The sequence below is a fragment of the Saccoglossus kowalevskii genome, chromosome 15 (genome assembly GCF_978046115.1).
Source record: "Saccoglossus kowalevskii chromosome 15, keSacKowa6.1, whole genome shotgun sequence".
NCBI lineage: Eukaryota > Metazoa > Hemichordata > Enteropneusta > Harrimaniidae > Saccoglossus > Saccoglossus kowalevskii.
This window is the reverse complement of record NC_140655.1, coordinates 34,410,402-34,430,947: the sequence shown is the minus strand read 5'-3', so window position 1 is coordinate 34,430,947 and position 20,546 is coordinate 34,410,402. Positions and strand designations below refer to the sequence as shown.

Genomic DNA, 20,546 nt, shown 5'->3' with positions numbered 1-20,546 from the left:
GACAGAATTACTAATGTTCTGTGGTGACGTCAGGTGGGTACTTGTTAACCATGCACCATTCTTGTGATGAGCATGTGATTGTCACATGCAATTAAATCTATACAACATATTATGCTTCACCACCATGATTTCACATCTAGAATATTAATATGACTGTCACATTAAACAATGGCTGACTTTCACATCAGGCTCAGTTTATTATCGTTTATTTTCTTTTTTTTGTTGATTGGTAAAGTTTATCAGCGGATTCATCGTACGTGTTTTCATTGACATTTAACATGAGATTGACTGCATTCAAGTATACCCTGTTTTGAGATCCAGATATCTGAGAAGAGAAGTGAAATGAAATACATTTTAATAGCAGTTCATTGATCTCAAATTAAATTCACAGGAGGAAGTCTAATTTGAATACATTTGCACATCAAAATTGCACATGCACAAATCTCTTTTTTGAATAGACATCTGAAATATTCATTTCATAACAAACTCAGCATTGTTACATTGAGTTAGACTGCAGTACACAATTAGTACAGTCAAATATTTTTCGTATTATATTTTTAAAACCCTTTAAAAATACAAAGTTCAACAGAGACATTCAATTAACACATTATTTGCTGCAAGCCTCTGTAGCTAGCAGATATGAATGGTATATCAACAGCGTCCGCAAGTGATGGACATTTTAATGGGTGCTAAATTTCTGGGATCATTTTTATTAAAACTGTATCTGAAAATGGTTTTACTGTAATTATAAAGAGTATTTAGCGATTACAAGGGTTAATACATCACAAAATAAAAAGGTCAACTTACTGTCCTGGCAATATTCTGGGAAGCTCTTATTTTTCGTAGTTTAAGATAACCTGGATTCAGACCCAATGACTGCCCAATGTAAGATACTGTTAAGTCATAACATTCAGAGAATGGGAAATCAACAAAATTTGCATATTACGCTTTCGCGTGCTAACCAAAGCTCAGACTGGAAAATACGCTAAAAATGGTAAGAGTATGTATCCCAAGATGCACTGGCCATCAGATTACTAAAGACATCCACATTAGTCATTCATTATTCTACCAATTAAAATCCACCCCAATATACATCCCATAATACCACCCCATAAATCCCAAATGTAATACCACCAGATTGCCACATTGTTACAGCTTTGACAAAGTGGTCTGCAGAAGGCGATATATTCTGTGTACGTCTGCCCTTACGATGTGTACGTAGACAACTACAACGCTCTCACCAAGATTACAGACGCTGGCTATTACTATGGTAACTCTGGTTTCTCATGAACATAGTAATAAATAATGACAATCAGCTTTGCAGTACTCATCATGTGGCCAGCTTTGGGATCAACACCAATCAGATTGCACCTTACATATTCACAGTTTGGGATCAACACCAATCAGATGGCACCTTACATATTCACAGTTTGGGATCAACACCAATCAGATGGCACCTTACATATTCACAGTTTGGGATCAACACCAATCAGATGGCACCTTACATATTCACAGTTTGGGATCAACACCAATCAGATGGCACCTTACATATTCACAGTTTAGGATCAACACCAATCAGATTGCACCTAAAGGCAAAGTGGTTAATACTACATTATTTTTCTCATTCACTTACAAACTTATGATAAAATCGTATCTTTTTTAATCATGTTGGCAAATGATATGCTTACATTTACTTATTAAACAAAATGTTTTCCAGGTATTTAATTTACCTTTCTATGTTTAATTGATGAACATATTTGAAGAACAATTTATGGTTTATAATTGTATTCAGCAATGGTGATGAAGTGACATTTGTTGTAGCCAAATCATAATAAATACTTTGTACAATTTGGTGACTAGCATGGGTCAATGGAATCCCAGTATAGTGAACAAATTATTTCATTAAAGGATATAAGTCTGGCAGCTTCTGCTTCTCCCTCTGCTTGTACAACTTTCCTATTTCTTTCTTGTTTGGCTTGCTCTACGATAAAGTGCGCCCTCTGTACTTCCTGCTGAGCTACTTGTTTAGCTTCAACAGCTGCCGCATATTCCTTACCTGAAAACAAAATTAAATTTGATTTTCTAATGAAGTATACCAATAAAGCAACAAAACACTTCTTGTACGCAGTGTCACAATATGCAAATAGCCTCATCATTATGTATACAAGAATTACATTTCGTCACTCATACAATATGCAAACTGACTTATTTGGTAAGCAAGGAATTCATTTCATCAGTCATGAATTACAATATGCAAATAGACTCATTATACATGCAATAGTTACTGTAGAATACTATATTTTTACTTGGAATTTATTTTTGCTATTTTCGCTGAAGGGATGCGAATATACTTTTTTCCTATATTTCACATTAAAGTCATCAAAAATCAGTCAAAATAAATTCTATACAAAACGCCCCAAAAAGCCTTTTCAGCAAAAATTAATTCCAACGAAAATAAAGTATTCCACAGTATAAACAAACTAGTCAGCAATCCTTCACAAACATACAAGAGTTATTACAAAATGGATTCAACAATATCATATGACCAGTTTTGAATGAGTAAATAATCTACTATTGTATCTGCTCTATTAGAAATAGAATCACATGTAACAATAACATGCACAATGATCATATAACCTTTATCCTAAATGCCTCTTTTACATTGACATTGACTTCAAACCTGTCACGTATGTGAGTGTATTATTAGAGCTAATACAATACAGATTTTAAACATTAATTCAAGCAAAAATGGTTGTTTTTTTACCAAAGCTGAGTTCTGTTATGGCAACATCATCTAATACAATAAAAAAATCTTTGGCTCGTTCAACCAGTTGCTGCCTCATCATCAAACTCACCTGAAAGAATGATAAGATAAGAAAAAACAAGTCATTGTCAATAACACGTCCCCGTTCCATTCATATTTGAGTGACATATACATTCAAAGCAGATCATGACCGAAATCTCAGACCACTTTCAGTGGTCTGATTCGAAATGCACCTGCATATGTACAACACATTGTATGATGTGTGTGAAGTGTGGTCTTGATCTGTCCAGGCATGTCTGAGATATGGATCGAAAACTAAATTCTTTAAAACAAAATGGCTGCCTGTCGGCCATTTTGAACTTGATCCGCAGAAAAATTGGTGTGCATCAAGCTTATATTATGTTTAATATATGCATTAAATCTGAACAAAATCCATCCATGCATAACTGAGATCCGGGTCAGGAATGGTGAAAATGTGCGATTTCAATGCATTTTCGGCCTTAAAGCGGCCGCCTTTTGGCTATCGTTAATGAGATCATGAAACAAATGCACATACATATTTGTGACATGATGTACCTTGTGTGTGTGAAGTTTGAACTCGATCAATCCAGGCATGTCTCGGATCCAGAACTGAATTCTTTAAAACAAAATGGCCGCCATTCGGCCATTTCAACCCCCCCCCCCCAAAAAAATGACGTGCATCAAGGTTCTAATATGTTTAGTGTATGTACCAAATTTGAACAAAATCTGTCTATGCATAACTGAGATCCGGGTCCGGAATGGTGAAAATGTGCGATTTTGATGCATTTTCGACTTAAAATGGCCGCTATTCGACTATCGTTAATCGGATCATGAAAAAATTGCATGTGCATATGTCCCATATAATGTGTGATGTACGAGTGAAGTTTGAACTTAATCGGTCCATGCATGTTCGAGATACATGTGATCACGGACGCACAGACACACGGACGCACACAGGACAAATCATAAGTCCCCGCTTTCGGACTATGTCCGAATGGGGACTAATTATAATAAATTAGTTAAAGAACAATTTGACAAACAAGTACTAAATTACTGAATAGTACAGAATCAAGTGGTTTACTATTATTAGTTAATAGAAATCTGTTTGCATTATAAACACACCAAGATTAATGTGGCAGTTTGTCATAATGTAAATGAATTTATCAGAATGATTTGAGAAGGTAAAATTAGGATTATCCTTTTGTAAATCTGTGAATAGTTTTCGTTTCATTTCATTGTGCTTTTGGCAGTCCATAATGTAATGGTACTAATCCTTAACTGAGTTTTTATCACATCTTGTACAAATTCTGTTCAAGTTTTGTTTTCGACCTTTTTCAATCAAAAGTTGATGATCACTAATTTACAAATATATTTCCTATAATTATAATTGATATGCAAATTATTTATATACAACCATATTTACCAGAGACAGCACAATTAATAACATAACTCATCTGGCTTTGCTTTATTTTTCCAAGTTAGGATTATATTTTTATCTATAATTTCAACTTACTTTTTGTATTATTCATTGAGATTACACTAAGGAGACATATCTGAGTCAGATGAGGTAAAAGTTACACTCAAGATGTACTATACAATCATTTTTGTTATTCTTGATTAAACACATCAGCATTCACAAAATGACTACTTGAGTAGTGATAATAAAATTATTTTGGAAATAATAAATTTCAATGAATGTAAAATGTTGCAACTTGCTGTAACATTGGCAAAATATTTATTGCAATAAAGTACTTACAGCAGAACGCTGCGTGATTAACTGTGAAGCATTGAATTTTGCAGTGACACTTTTGAGAACTTCATTAATAATTGATGGCAAAACTCTATCGTCATAATCTGAGCCAACAAGACGGTACATTTCAGGCAATGCCATAGCGTCTGGGCGATGTAGAACACGTAAACCGATATTGACAATCTGTAAATCTGAAAACAAAGATGATAATTTGAAACATTCTAATGTTATGAAAGGAACCAAGAATATTAATACCACAGGAATTGTAAGAAGAAAAGAAAAGTTAAAAACTATAATTTAGAATCTTGGAGAAAATAACATATATTGCTTGTGAATACTTTGATAAAGGTTACAAACATAAAATGGTGGTGAAAGGGCTACGGATGACAATGGTAAAGGTGTTTATGTTCGTGTTGTGTTCTGCCAAAGTGACAAGGTGACAATTACTAACCCCCTACAGTGACAGTGAGGTGACAACAGCCCTCCCCTATGGTGACAGTGAGGTGACAACAGCCCTCCCCTATGGTGACAGTGAATTGACAACAGCCCTCCCCTATGGTGACAGTGAATTGACAACAGCCCTCCCCTATGGCGACAGCGAGGTGACAAACTCAGTGTTTTCCCCAGAAATTTTTCATAGAGTCGGGCTATTTTGCATAATAATTAGCATATAATTAGCATAAATTATCATATTGTTTGTCATATGGAGAAATAAAACAAAACCATTTTTTTTTCCTTTTTTTCTATTTATTTTATGTACAATCTGTATACAATTATTGCACTGCATGTTTAGTATTGCAAATGTCCTGCAGAAGTACTGAGTTTTCTGTTCCTTTGCTTGGCCCAGCAATCAGCAACTTTATAAAACCCTGTTCAGTGCCATTGCTGGTCTTCCGTTTCTGTTGTTTTCCGGTTAAGTACAACAACTGTTACGAGTCATGATACTTACGCTACTATGTTCGAGCAATAATAGTTTTTCTGGCTGAAATTATCCATCTTTATGTATTTTTTTTAATCATCGATGTTGTCTGTTCAACACAATTGTGAACAATTCGAGACAACAGAGGTCTGAATTACGAATTGTCGCCATTGTTATACCACGTAAAATTGAGGCTTTTCTTCCAAGAAATAACACAAAAGTCACTGCAATTTCCACACGTTTCTTGATTAGAATTCCCGATTTCTTGATAAATATATTATTTTCAATTATGCTTCACTTAATTCATCCGAATCTGAGCACGATATGCTATCCCGGGGCCCGCGACGCTGTTTTGGCCTGGGGAGAACACTGAAACTCCTTAAGACATTTAAAATGATCAGATAATGTATTTGCAGGCAGTGGTGTTCCAGAACATGTTGACAAACTGCAATTAACATATGTTGACAAACATTATGAGAGATGCTTTTTGAATGCAATGGCAACAATTATTTTTCACCATCATCTGTCAAGAGAAAACTTACCTTTGCTTCCTGTTGGTGATGTGATTTTCTTTGGTCGACTACGAATATCATATATAATAGGATACTGAAACCATGGAACTCGGAAATGTAAACCTTCTGCCATTATGTCTTTCTGTAAACCCCCTATTCGACTAAATAGAATTGCCCGGTGGCCACCCTCCACTATAAAACAAGATAATACAAGTGATTAGATACTTTTCCATATTTCATAAGTTGTTTATAACAAATTTCTCGAACATTTCATTCAAATCCAATTGAGACATTTGGATTGGCTATAAATGTGCCCCAACACCAATAAGCTACCAGTGCTGTACATAGTCTATTTTTAAATTTCCAACTTCACATGCACTCCCGGGCCATCCCTTTCAGGGGGTATATTTTATCCATGGTGATGTCATGTGATCCTTCCGATTGATCAACAGCAGTTTTCTAATTTTTAACTATTTCATGTTTATTCTCTTGTGAAATACACATCTTTATTTTTTGTGTATAAAATTCCAAAATACATTTCAATATTCCATCATCCTAATCATGCACAAGACAATGTTTAATTAGGATAGTAGATGAAATTTGATTGGGTATTATTTGGAAATGACAATGAACAAAAATGTGTAAAATGTGCCTTTAACTATTATCAAAAAATCATATGCTTGGGACATAGGGTCAACTACTGACTTGGTAAACATCAGCTAAAAAATCTGTTTGTCAATTAGGTGTCGATTACTAATATTATTCGAGAACTTTATCAAATACATTCGTAAAGTGGTAAACAATGCCTTTATGTTCTGCGATTGTTGCAGCCCACCTTCCAATTGGCACCCTCTACAAGTTTCGCCACCAACGATCCCTGGCGAATGATGCAAATGAGATCAGCCATTGCAGCGTTATCACAATAGCTTTAGGAACGACCAAGAATAACTCGAATGGTATTGCAAACATATGATATTCTATTAAAAATACGTTTCATTCAGAAGTAAAGTTGGTCGAATGTCTCGTATCGGACTGTCGATTTCGTGATGGAAACACATGGCTTCAGGAACGGGTCCGCCATTTTTGATTTTCTTCGAAGGGTACTTACCGGTATACATTGCATTGTATAGTCCATAGCCCAGAGCGCCTGCTACTCCAAGTAATTTCATACCAGTACCGAGACCAGCTGGGCCTTTACCCATTCTACCCATAAAATCACCCACACGCTTCGACATTTTTGTTGTTTAATTCCCAGTTTCGTCGGACAGCACTTTAACCTGAAAATGACCTCTGCAACACATGGGTTTAGCTACTGCGCACGTTGATTTGCGCACTCTCGAGCGGATAAGTCTCGCGAGAATGAATGAAGTTCGTGGCCTGGTTTGCTTCGCTTGGTAATATACTAGTATTATGTTGTTTCACTGAATGTTGAACTGCAATTGCGAAAAAAATATTTTAATATTGAATAAAACGTCGCTAAACTACACTCCAAAACTGATTATGTTGTCCAAGCTTAGAGTCTTCCCATTTGAAAACGGGGGGGGGGGGGGGGGGTACCACGATGAGGCCATAACGACATAACGTGAATGTGTAAAGAGAAACGGAGAAAAATTGTCTTTAGATGTACATAATAATTTATTGCATCCTTGTGGTAATACAACATTCAATACCGTATTTGCTCTATTAAAAGTGCATGGTAACAATAACCTAGTCATATACTAGTACGCAACTACAAATGAACTTCTAATAAGAGTCAATGATAAGGAACTTCTACATGCAACATTGCATTGTATCTTTTAATAGTCCTTGTGTGTTTGTTTGCAATGTTAGGTGACATTGTTTAAATTCAACATTTATTGTTTTATTTAACATAATCAAGAATTTTAGAGTAATACTAGTAAAGAAAATACAAGTTCAATTTTCCAGGAATCCTGTTATATAGAAAAACGGAAGATTAGACTAGTAAGATGAAATATTGCAAACAACTATGATTTTCTATACATGTAGCTTCAGTCTGGAAGGCTTCAGTAAGGGTGTAACATGTAGCCTCAGTCTGGAAGGCTTCAGTAAGGGTGTAACATGTAGCTTCAGTCTGGAAGGCTTCAGTAAGGGTGTAACATGTAGCTTCAGTCTGGAAGGCTTCAGTAAGGGTGTAACATGTAGCTTCAGTCTGGAAGGCTTCGGTAAGGGTGTAACATGTAGCCTCAGTCTGGAAGGCTTCAGTAAGGGTGTAACATGTAGCTTCAGTCTGGAAGGCTTCAGTAAGGGTGTAACATGTAGCCTCAGTCTGGAAGGCTTCAGTAAGGGTGTAACATGTAGCCTCAGTCTGGAAGGCTTCAGTAAGGGTGTAACATGTAGCCTCAGTCTGACAGGCTTCAGTAAGGGTGTAACATGTAGCCTCAGTCTGGAAGGCTTCAGTAAGGGTGTAACATTTAGCCTCAGTCTGGAAGGCTTCAGTAAGGGTGTAACATGTAGCATTAGTCTGACCGGCTTCAGTAAGGGTGTAACATGTAGCCTCAGTCTGACAGGCTTCAGTAAGGGTGTAACATGTAGCCTCAGTCTGACAGGCTTCAGTAAGGGTATAACATGTAGCCTCAGTCTGGAAGGCTTCAGTAAGGGTGTAACATGTAGCCTTAGTCTGACATGCTTCAGTAAGGGTGTAACATGTAGCCTCAGTCCTACGGGCTTCAGTAAGGGTTAAACATGTAGCAGTAGCCTCAGTCCTACAGGCTTCAGTAAGGGTGTAACATGTAGTCTCAGTCTTACAGGCTTCAGTAAGAGTGTAATATGTAGCCTCAGTCTGACAGGCCTCAGTAAGGGTGTAACATGTAGCCTCATTCTGACAGGCTTCAGTAAGGGTGTAACATGTAGCTTCAATCTGGAAGGCTTCAGTAAGGGTGTAACATGTAGCCTCAGTCTGACATGCTTCAGTAAGGGTGTAACATGTAGCCTCAGTCTGACAGGCTTCAGTAAGGGTGGAACATGTAGCCTCAGTCTGGAAGGCTTCAGTAAGGGTGTAACATGTAGCCTCAGTCTGGAAGGCTTCAGTAAGGGCGTAACATGTAGCCTCAGTCTGACAGGCTTCAGTAAGGGTGTAACATGTTGCCTCAGTCTGACAGGCTTCAGTAAGGGTGTAACATGTAGCCTCAGTCTGACAGGCTTCAGTAAGGGTGTAACATGTAGCCTCAGTCTGGAAGGCTTCAGTAAGGGTGTAACATGTAGCCTTAGTCTGACATGCTTCAGTAAGGGTGTAACATGTAGCCTCAGTCCTACGGGCTTCAGTAAGGGTTAAACATGTAGCCTCAGTCCTACAGGCTTCAGTAAGGGTGTAACATGTAGTCTCAGTCTTACAGGCTTCAGTAAGAGTGTAACATGTAGCCTCAGTCTGACAGGCTTCAGTAAGGGTGTAACATGTAGCCTCATTCTGACAGGCTTCAGTAAGGGTGTAACATGTAGCCTCAGTCTAACAGCCTTCAGTAAGGGTGTAACATGTAGCCTCAGTCTGACTGGCTTCAGTAAGAGTGTAACATGTATCCTCAGTCTGACAGGCTTCAGTAAGGGTGTAACATGTAGCCTCATTCTGACAGGCTTCAGTAAGGGTGTAACATGTAGCCTCGGTCTGACTGGCTTCAGTAAGCGAGTGTAACATGTATCCTCAGTCTGACAGGCTTCAGTAAGAGTGTAACATGTATCCTCAGTCTGACAGGCTTCAGTAAGGGTGCAACATGTAGCCTCAGTCTGACTGGCTTCAGTAAGGGTGTAACACGTAGTCTCAGTCTTACGGGCTTCAGTAAGAGTGTAACATGTAGCCTCAGTCTGACAGGCTTCAGTAAGGGTGTAACATGTAGCCTCAGTCTTACATGCTTCAGTAAGGGTGCATCATGTAGCCCCAGTCTAACAGGCTTCAGTAAGGGTGTAACATGTAGCCTCAGTCTGACAGTCTTCAGTAAGGGTGTAACATGTAGCCTTAGTCTGACAAGCTTCAGTAAGGGTGTAACATGTAGCCTCAGTCTGACAGGCTTCAGTAAGGATGTAACATGTAGCCTCAGTCTAACAGCCTTCACTAAGAGTGTAACATGTATCCTCTGTCTGACCAGCTTCAGTAAGGGTGTAACATGTAGCCTCAGTCTGACAGGCTTCAGTAAGGATGTAACATGTAGCCTCAAGTCTTACAGGCTTCAGTAAGGGTGTAACATGTAGCCTCAGTCTAACAGCCTTCAGTAAGGGTGTAACATGTAGCCTCAGTCTGACAGGCTTCAGTAAGGGAGTAACATGTAGCCTCAGTCTGACTGGCTTCAGTAAGAGTGTAACATGTATCCTCAGTCTTACATGCTTCAGTAAGGGTGTAACATGTAGCCTCAAGTCTTACAGGCTTCAGTAAGGGTGTAACATGTAGCCTCAGTCTAACAGCCTTCAGTAAGGGTGTAACATGTAGCCTCAGTCTGACTGGCTTCAGTAAGAGTGTAACATGCATCCTCAGTCTGACAGGCTTCAGTAAGGGAGTAACATGTAGCCTCAGTCTGACTGGCTTCAGTAAGAGTGTAACATGTATCCTCAGTCTTACATGCTTCAGTAAGGATGTAACATGTAGCCTCAAGTCTTACAGGCTTCAGTAAGGGTGTAACATGTAGCCTCAGTCTAACAGCCTTCAGTAAGGGTGTAACATGTAGCCTCAGTCTGACTGGCTTCAGTAAGAGTGTAACATGTATCCTCAGTCTGACAGGCTTCAGTAAGGGAGTAACATGTAGCCTCAGTCTGACTGGCTTCAGTAAGAGTGTAACATGTATCCTCAGTCTTACATGTTTCAGTAAGGATGTAACATGTAGCCTCAAGTCTTACAGGCTTCAGTAAGGGAGTAACATGTAGCCTCAGTCTGACTGGCTTCAGTAAGAGTGTAACATGTATCCTCAGTCTGACAGGCTTCAGTAAGGGAGTAACATGTAGCCTCAGTCTGACTGGCTTCAGTAAGAGTGTAACATGTATCCTCAGTCTTACATGCTTCAGTAAGGGTGTAACATGTAGCCTCAGTCTGACAGGCTTCAGTAAGGGTGTAACATGTAGACTCAGTCTGACAGGCTTCAGTAAGGGTGTAACATGTAGCCTCAGTCTTACATGCTTCAGTAAGGGTGCATCATGTAGCCCCAGTCTAACAGGCTTCAGTAAGGGTGTAACATGTAGCCTCAGTCTGACAGTCATCAGTAAGGGTGTAACATGTAGCCTTAGTCTGACCAGCTTCAGTAAGGGTGTAACATGTAGCCTCAGTCTGACATGCTTCAGTAAGGGTGTAACATGTAGCCTCAGTCTGACAGGCTTCAGTAAGAGTGTAACATGTAGCCTCAAGTCTTACAGGCTTCAGTAAGGGTGTAACATGTAGCCTCAGTCTAACAGCCTTCAGTAAGAGTGTAACATGTATCCTCAGTCTGACCAGCTTCAGTAAGGGTGTAACATGTAGCCTCAGTCTGACAGGCTTCAGTAAGGATGTAACATGTAGCCTCAAGTCTTACAGGCTTCAGTAAGGGTGTAACATGTAGCCTCAGTCTAACAGCCTTCAGTAAGGGTGTAACATGTAGCCTCAGTCTGACTGGCTTCAGTAAGAGTGTAACATGTATCCTCAGTCTGACAGGCTTCAGTAAGGGAGTAACATGTAGCCTCAGTCTGACTGGCTTCAGTAAGAGTGTAACATGTATCCTCAGTCTTACATGCTTCAGTAAGTGTGTAACATGTAGTCTCAGTCTAACAGGCTTCAGTAAGGGTGTAACATGTAGCCTCAGTCCTACAGGCTTCAGTAAGAGTGTAACAGGTAGTCTCAGTCTGAGAGTCTTCAGTAAGAGTGTAACATGTATCCTCAGTCTGACAGGCTTCAGTAAGGGTGTAACATATAGCCTCAGTCTGACATGCTTCAGTAAAGGTGTAACATGTAGCCTCAATCCTACAGGATTCAGTAAGGGTGTAACATGTAGTCTCAGTCTTACGGGCTTCAGTAAGAGTGTAACATGTAACCTCAGTCTGACAGGCTTCAGTAAGGGTGTAACATGTAGCCTCATTCTGACAGGCTTCAGTAAGGGTGTAACATGTAGCCTCAGTCTAACAGAATTCAGTAAGGGTGTAACATGTAGCCTCAGTCTGACTGGCTTCAGTATGAGTGTAACATGTATCCTCAGTCTGACAGGCTTCAGTAAGGGTGTAACATGTAGCCTCATTCTGACAGGCTTCAGTAAGGGTGTAACATGTAGCCTCAGTCTAACAGCCTTCAGTAAGGGTGTAACATGTAGCCTCAGTCCGACTGGCTTCAGTAAGACTGTAACATGTATCCTCAGTCTGACAGGCTTCAGTAAGGGTGTAACATGTAGCCTCATTCTGACAGGCTTCAGTAAGGGTGTAACATGTAGCCTCAGTCTGACTGGCTTCAGTAAGAGTGTAACATGTATCCTCAGTCTGACAGGCTTCAGTAAGGGTGTAACATGTAGCCTCAGTCTGACTGGCTTCAGTAAGAGTGTAACATGTATCCTCAGTCTGACAGGCTTCAGTAAGTGTGTAACATGTAGCCTCATTCTGACAGGCTTCAGTAAGGGTGCAACATGTAGCCTCAGTCTGACTGGCTTCAGTAAGAGTGTAACATGTATCCTCAGTCTGACAGGCTTCAGTAAGGGTGTAACATGTAGCCTCATTCTGACAGGCTTCAGTAAGGGTGTAACATGTAGCCTCAGTCTACCAGCCTTCAGTAAGGGTGTAACATGTAGCCTCAGTCTAACAGAATTCAGTAAGGGTGTAACATGTAGCCTCAGTCTGACTGGCTTCAGTAAGAGTGTAACATGTATCCTCAGTCTGACAGGCTTCAGTAAGGGTGTAACATGTAGCCTCAGTCTAACAGCCTTCAGTAAGGGTGTAACATGTAGCCTCAGTCTAACAGAATTCAGTAAGGGTGTAACATGTAGCCTCAGTCTGACTGGCTTCAGTAAGAGTGTAACATGTATCCTCAGTCTGACAGGCTTCAGTAAGGGTGTAACATGTAGCCTCAGTCTGACTGGCTTCAGTAAGAGTGTAACATGTAGCCTCAGTCTGACAGTCCAGTAAGGGTGTAACATGTAGCCTCAGTCTAACAGGCTTCAGTAAGGGTGTAACATGTAGCCTCAGTCTAACAGGCTTCAGTAAGGGTGTAACATGTAGCCTCAGGCCGACAGGCTTCAGTAAGGGTGTAACATGTAGCTTCAGTCTGACAGGCTTCGGTAAGGGTGCATCATGTAGCCCCAGTCTAACAGGCTTCAGTAAGGGTGTAACATGTAGCCTCAGTCTGACAGTCTTCAGTAAGGGTGTAACATGTAGCCTTAGTCTGACCAGCTTCAGTAAGGGTGTAACGTGTAGCCTCAGTCTGACAGGCTTCAGTAAGGGTGTAACATGTAGCCTCAGTCTAACAGGCTTCAGTAAGGGTGTAACATGTAGCCTCAGTCTGGAAGGCTTCAGTAAGGGTGTAACATGTAGCCTCAGTCTGACAGGCTTCAGTAAGGGTGTAACATGTAGCCTCAGTCCGACAGTCTTCAGTAAGGGTGTAACATGTAGCCTTAGTCTGACCAGCTTCAGTAAGGGTGTAACATGTAGCCTCAGTCTGACAGGCTTCAGTAAGGGTGTAACATGTAGCCTCAGTCTTCCAGGCTTCAGTAAGGGTGTAACATGTAGCCTTAGTCTGACCGGCTTCAGTAAGGGTGTAACATGTAGCCTCAGTATGACAGGCTTCAGTAAGGGTGTAACATGTAGTCTCAGTCTGACAGTCTTCAGTAAGGGTGTAACATGTAGCCTTAGTCTGACCGGCTTCAGTAAGGGTGTAACATGTAGCCTCAGTCTAACAGGCTTCAGTAAGAGTGTATCATGTAGCCTTAGTCTGACCGGCTTTAGTAAGAGTGTAACATGTAGCCTCAGTCTGACAGGCTTCAGTAAGGGTGTAACATGTAGCCTTAGTCTGACATGCTTCAGTAAGGGTGTAACATGTATCCTCAGTCTGACAGTCTTCAGTAAGTGTGTAACATGTAGCCTCAGTCTGACAATCTTCAGTAAGGGTGTAACATGTAGCCTTAGTCTGACAGTCTTCAGTAAGGGTGTAACATGTAGCCTTAGTCTGACCGGCTTCAGTAAGGGTGTAACATGTAGCCTCAGTCTTACAGGCTTCAGTAAGAGTGTAACATGTAGCCTCATTCTGACCGGCTTCAGTAAGGGTGTAACATGTAGCCTCAGTCCGACAGGCTTCAGTAAGGGTGTAACATGTAGCTTCAGTCTGACAGGCTTCGGTAAGGGTGTAACATGTATCCTCAGTCTGACAGTCTTCAGTAAGTGTGTAACATGTAGCCTCAGTCTGACAGTCTTCAGTAAGGGTGTAACATGTAGCCTTAGTCTGACCGGCTTCAGTAAGGGTGTAACATGTAGCCTCAGTCTGACAGGCTTCAGTAAGGGTGTAACATGTAGCCTCAGTCTTACAGGCTTCAGTAAGGGTGTAACATGTAGCCTCAGTCTGACATGCTTCAGTAAGGGTGTAACATGTAGCCTCAGTATGACATGCTTCAGTAAGTGTGTAACATGTAGCCTCAGTCTTACAGGCTTCAGTAAGAGTGTAACATGTAGCCTCATTCTGACCGGCTTCAGTAAGGGTGTAACATGTAGCCTCAGTCTGACAGGCTTCAGTAAGGGTGTAACATGTAGCCTCAGTCTTACAGGCTTCAGTAAGGGTGTAACATGTAGCCTCAGTCTGACATGCTTCAGTAAGGGTGTAACATGTAGCCTCAGTATGACATGCTTCAGTAAGTGTGTAACATGTAGTCTCAGTCTTACAGGCTTCAGTAAGAGTGTAACATGTAGCCTCATTCTGACCGGCTTCAGTAAGGGTGTAACATGTAGCCTCAGTCTGACAGGCTTTAGTAAGGGTGTAACATGTAGCCTCAGTCTGACAGGCTTCAATAAGAGTGTAACATGTAGCCTTAGTCTGACCGGCTTCAGTAAGGGTGTAACATGTAGCCTCAGTCTGACAGGCTTCAGTAAGGGTGTAACGTGTAGCCTTAGTCTGACATGCTTCAGTAAGGGTGTAACATGTAGCCTCATTCTGAGTCTTCAGTAAGTGTGTAACATGTAGCCTCAGTCTGACAGTCTTCAGTAAGGGTGTAACATGTAGCCTTAGTCTGACCGGCTTCAGTAAGGGTGTAACATGTAGACTCAGTCTGACAGGCTTCAGTAAGGGTGTAACATGTAGCCTTAGTCTGACCGGCTTCAGTAAGGGTGTAACATGTAGACTCAGTCTGACAGGCTTCAGTAAGTGTGTAACATGTAGCCTCAGTCTTATAGGCTTCAGTAAGGGTGTAACATGTAGCCTTAGTCTGACCGGCTTCAGTAAGGGTGTAACATGTAGACTCAGTCTGACAGGCTTCAGTAAGGGTGTAACATGTAGCCTCAGTCTTACAGGCTTCAGTAAGGGTGTAACATGTGCCTCAGTCTTACAGGCTTCAGTAAGGGTGTAACATGTAGCCCCAGTCTGACATGCTTCAGTAAGGGTGTAACATGTAGCCTCGGTCTGACATGCTTCAGTAAGGGTGTAACATGTAGACTCAGTCTGACAGGCTTCAGTAAGGGTGTAACATGTAGCCCCAGTCTTACAGACTTCAGTAAGGGTGTAACATGTAGCCTCAAGTCTTGCAGGCTTCAGTAAGGGTGTGACATGTAGCCTCAGTCTTACAGGCTTCAGTAAGGGTGTAACATGTAGCCTCAGTCTTACAGGCTTCAGTAAGGGTGTAACATGTAGCCTCAGTCTGACAGGCTTCAGTAAGGGTGTAACATGTAGCCTCAGTCCGACAGGCTTCAGTAAGGGTGTAACATGTAGCTTCAGTCTGACAGGCTTCGGTAAGGGTGCATCATGTAGCCCCAGTCTAACAGGCTTCAGTAAGGGTGTAACATGTAGCCTCAGTCTGACAGTGTTCAGTAAGGGTGTAACATGTGGCCTTAGTCTGACCAGCTTCAGTAAGTGTGTAACGTGTAGCCTCAGTCTGACAGGCTTCAGTAAGAGTGTAACATGTAGCCTCAGTCTGACTGGCTTCAGTAAGAGTGTAACATGTAGCCTCAGTCTGACAGGCTTCAGTAAGGGTGTAACATGTAGCCTTAGTCTGACATGCTTCAGTAAGGGTGTAACATGTAGCCTCAGTCTGACAGGCTTCAGTACGGGTGTAACATGTAGCCTCAGTCTTACAGGCTTCAGTAAGGGTGTAACATGTAGACTGTCTGACAGGCTTCAGTAAGGGTGTAACATGTAGCCTTAGTCTGACCAGTTTCAGTAAGTGTGTAACGTGTAGCCTCAGTCTGACAGGCTTCAGTAAGAGTGTAACATGTGGCCTCATTCTGACCGGCTTCAGTAAGGGTGTAACATGTAGCCTCAGTCTGACAGGCTTTAGTAAGGGTGTAACATGTAGCCTCAGTCTGACAGGCTTCAATAAGAGTGTAACATGTAGCCTTAGTCTGACCGGCTTCAGTAAGGGTGTAACATGTAGCCTCAGTCTGACAGGCTTCAGTAAGGGTGTAACGTGTAGCCTTAGTCTTACATGCTTCAGTAAGGGTGTAACATGTAGCCTCATTCTGAGTCTTCAGTAAGTGTGTAACATGTAGCCTCAGTCTGACAGTCTTCAGTAAGGGTGTAACATGTAGCCTTAGTCTGACCGGCTTCAGTAAGGGTGTAACATGTAGACTCAGTCTGACAGGCTTCAGTAAGGGTGTAACATGTAGCCTTAGTCTGACCGGCTTCAGTAAGGGTGTAACATGTAGACTCAGTCTGACAGGCTTCAGTAAGGGTGTAACATGTAGCCTCAGTCTGACAGGCTTTAGTAAGGGTGTAACATGTAGCCTCAGTCTGACAGGCTTCAATAAGTGTGTAACATGTAGCCTTAGTCTGACCGGCTTCAGTAAGGGTGTAACATGTAGCCTCAGTCTGACAGGCTTCAGTAAGGGTGTAACGTGTAGCCTTAGTCTGACATGCTTCAGTAAGGGTGTAACATGTAGCCTCATTCTGAGTCTTCAGTAAGTGTGTAACATTTAGCCTCAGTCTTATAGGCTTCAGTAAGGGTGTAACATGTAGCCTTAGTCTGACCGGCTTCAGTAAGGGTGTAACATGTAGACTCAGTCTGACAGGCTTCAGTAAGGGTGTAACATGTAGCCTCAGTCTTACAGGCTTCAGTAAGGGTGTAACATGTGCCTCAGTCTTACAGGCTTCAGTAAGGGTGTAACATGTAGCCCCAGTCTGACATGCTTCAGTAAGGGTGTAACATGTAGCCTCGGTCTGACATGCTTCAGTAAGGGTGTAACATGTAGACTCAGTCTGACAGGCTTCAGTAAGGGTGTAACATGTAGCCCCAGTCTTACAGACTTCAGTAAGGGTGTAACATGTAGCCTCAAGTCTTGCAGGCTTCAGTAAGGGTGTGACATGTAGCCTCAGTCTTACAGGCTTCAGTAAGGGTGTAACATGTAGCCTCAGTCTTACAGGCTTCAGTAAGGGTGTAACATGTAGCCTCAGTCTGACAGGCTTCAGTAAGGGTGTAACATGTAGCCTCAGTCCGACAGGCTTCAGTAAGGGTGTAACATGTAGCTTCAGTCTGACAGGCTTCGGTAAGGGTGCATCATGTAGCCCCAGTCTAACAGGCTTCAGTAAGGGTGTAACATGTAGCCTCAGTCTGACAGTGTTCAGTAAGGGTGTAACATGTGGCCTTAGTCTGACCAGCTTCAGTAAGTGTGTAACGTGTAGCCTCAGTCTGACAGGCTTCAGTAAGAGTGTAACATGTAGCCTCAGTCTGACTGGCTTCAGTAAGAGTGTAACATGTAGCCTCAGTCTGACAGGCTTCAGTAAGGGTGTAACATGTAGCCTTAGTCTGACATGCTTCAGTAAGGGTGTAACATGTAGCCTCAGTCTGACAGGCTTCAGTACGGGTGTAACATGTAGCCTCAGTCTTACAGGCTTCAGTAAGGGTGTAACATGTAGACTGTCTGACAGGCTTCAGTAAGGGTGTAACATGTAGCCTTAGTCTGACCAGTTTCAGTAAGTGTGTAACGTGTAGCCTCAGTCTGACAGGCTTCAGTAAGAGTGTAACATGTGGCCTCATTCTGACCGGCTTCAGTAAGGGTGTAACATGTAGCCTCAGTCTGACAGGCTTTAGTAAGGGTGTAACATGTAGCCTCAGTCTGACAGGCTTCAATAAGAGTGTAACATGTAGCCTTAGTCTGACCGGCTTCAGTAAGGGTGTAACATGTAGCCTCAGTCTGACAGGCTTCAGTAAGGGTGTAACGTGTAGCCTTAGTCTTACATGCTTCAGTAAGGGTGTAACATGTAGCCTCATTCTGAGTCTTCAGTAAGTGTGTAACATGTAGCCTCAGTCTGACAGTCTTCAGTAAGGGTGTAACATGTAGCCTTAGTCTGACCGGCTTCAGTAAGGGTGTAACATGTAGACTCAGTCTGACAGGCTTCAGTAAGGGTGTAACATGTAGCCTTAGTCTGACCGGCTTCAGTAAGGGTGTAACATGTAGACTCAGTCTGACAGGCTTCAGTAAGGGTGTAACATGTAGCCTCAGTCTGACAGGCTTTAGTAAGGGTGTAACATGTAGCCTCAGTCTGACAGGCTTCAATAAGTGTGTAACATGTAGCCTTAGTCTGACCGGCTTCAGTAAGGGTGTAACATGTAGCCTCAGTCTGACAGGCTTCAGTAAGGGTGTAACGTGTAGCCTTAGTCTGACATGCTTCAGTAAGGGTGTAACATGTAGCCTCATTCTGAGTCTTCAGTAAGTGTGTAACATTTAGCCTCAGTCTGACAGTCTTCAGTAAGGGTGTAACATGTAGCCTTAGTCTGACCGGCTTCAGTAAGGGTGTAACATGTAGACTCAGTCTGACAGGCTTCAGTAAGGGTGTAACATGTAGCCTTAGTCTGACCGGCTTCAGTAAGGGTGTAACATGTAGACTCAGTCTGACAGGCTTCAGTAAGTGTGTAACATGTAGCCTCAGTCTTATAGGCTTCAGTAAGGGTGTAACATGTAGCCTTAGTCTGACCGGCTTCAGTAAGGGTGTAACATGTAGACTCAGTCTGACAGGCTTCAGTAAGGGTGTAACATGTAGCCTCAGTCTTACAGGCTTCAGTAAGGGTGTAACATGTGCCTCAGTCTTACAGGCTTCAGTAAGGGTGTAACATGTAGCCCCAGTCTGACATGCTTCAGTAAGGGTGTAACATGTAGCCTCGGTCTGACATGCTTCAGTAAGGGTGTAACATGTAGACTCAGTCTGACAGGCTTCAGTAAGGGTGTAACATGTAGCCTCAGTCTTACAGACTTCAGTAAGGGTGTAACATGTAGCCTCAAGTCTTGCAGGCTTCAGTAAGGGTGTGACATGTAGCCTCAGTCTTACAGGCTTCAGTAAGGGTGTAACATGTAGCCTCAGTCTTACAGGCTTCAGTAAGGGTGTAACATGTAGCCTCAGTCTGACAGGCTTCAGTAAGGGTGTAACATGTAGCCTCAGTCCGACAGGCTTCAGTAAGGGTGTAACATGTAGCTTCAGTCTGACAGGCTTCGGTAAGGGTGCATCATGTAGCCCCAGTCTAACAGGCTTCAGTAAGGGTGTAACATGTAGCCTCAGTCTGACAGTCTTCAGTAAGGGTGTAACATGTGGCCTTAGTCTGACCAGCTTCAGTAAGTGTGTAACGTGTAGCCTCAGTCTGACAGGCTTCAGTAAGAGTGTAACATGTAGCCTCAGTCTGACTGGCTTCAGTAAGAGTGTAACATGTAGCCTCAGTCTGACAGGCTTCAGTAAGGGTGTAACATGTAGCCTTAGTCTGACATGCTTCAGTAAGGGTGTAACATGTAGCCTCAGTCTGACAGGCTTCAGTACGGGTGTAACATGTAGCCTCAGTCTTACAGGCTTCAGTAAGGGTGTAACATGTAGACTGTCTGACAGGCTTCAGTAAGGGTGTAACATGTAGCCTTAGTCTGACCAGCTTCAGTAAGTGTGTAACGTGTAGCCTCAGTCTGACAGGCTTCAGTAAGAGTGTAACATGTAGCCTCATTCTGACCGGCTTCAGCAAGGGTGTAACATGTAGCCTCAGTCTGACAGGCTTTAGTAAGGGTGTAACATGTAGCCTCAGTATGACAGGCTTCAATAAGAGTGTAACATGTAGCCTTAGTCTGACCGGCTTCAGTAAGGGTGTAACATGTAGCCTCAGTCTGACAGGCTTCAGTAAGGGTGTAACGTGTAGCCTTAGTCTGACATGCTTCAGTAAGGGTGTAACATGTAGCCTCATTCTGAGTCTTCAGTAAGTGTGTAACATGTAGCCTCAGTCTGACAGTCTTCAGTAAGGGTGTAACATGTAGCCTTAGTCTGACCGGCTTCAGTAAGGGTGTAACATGTAGACTCAGTCTGACAGGCTTCAGTAAGGGTGAAACATGTAGCCTTAGTCTGACCGGCTTCAGTAAGGGTGTAACATGTAGACTCAGTCTGACAGGCTTCAGTAAGGGTGTAACATGTAGCCTCAGTCTGACAGGCTTTAGTAAGGGAGTAACATGTAGCCTCAGTCTGACAGGCTTCAA

At 42.1% G+C, this 20,546-nt stretch overlaps 1 protein-coding gene and 1 non-coding gene across 2 annotated transcripts; both read right to left on the bottom strand.

Moving 5' to 3' along the window:
• Positions 1-204: 204 nt before the first annotated feature.
• Positions 205-7,284, bottom strand: LOC102806131 (prohibitin-2-like). The gene is made up of 7 exons (XM_085490751.1): positions 7,075-7,284; positions 5,997-6,158; positions 4,542-4,726; positions 2,765-2,855; positions 1,914-2,056; positions 808-885; positions 205-325 (listed from the first exon to the last, which is right to left on the bottom strand). Exons 1-7 carry the CDS (start codon positions 7,199-7,201, stop codon positions 206-208), a joined length of 906 nt encoding a protein of 301 aa, XP_085346877.1. The 5' UTR covers positions 7,202-7,284; the 3' UTR covers position 205.
• Positions 1,022-1,339, bottom strand: LOC144353437 (small nucleolar RNA U85). The gene has a single exon (XR_013420823.2). It is a non-coding gene; the product is annotated as a small nucleolar RNA U85 (small nucleolar RNA).
• Positions 7,285-20,546: the final 13,262 nt, after the last annotated feature.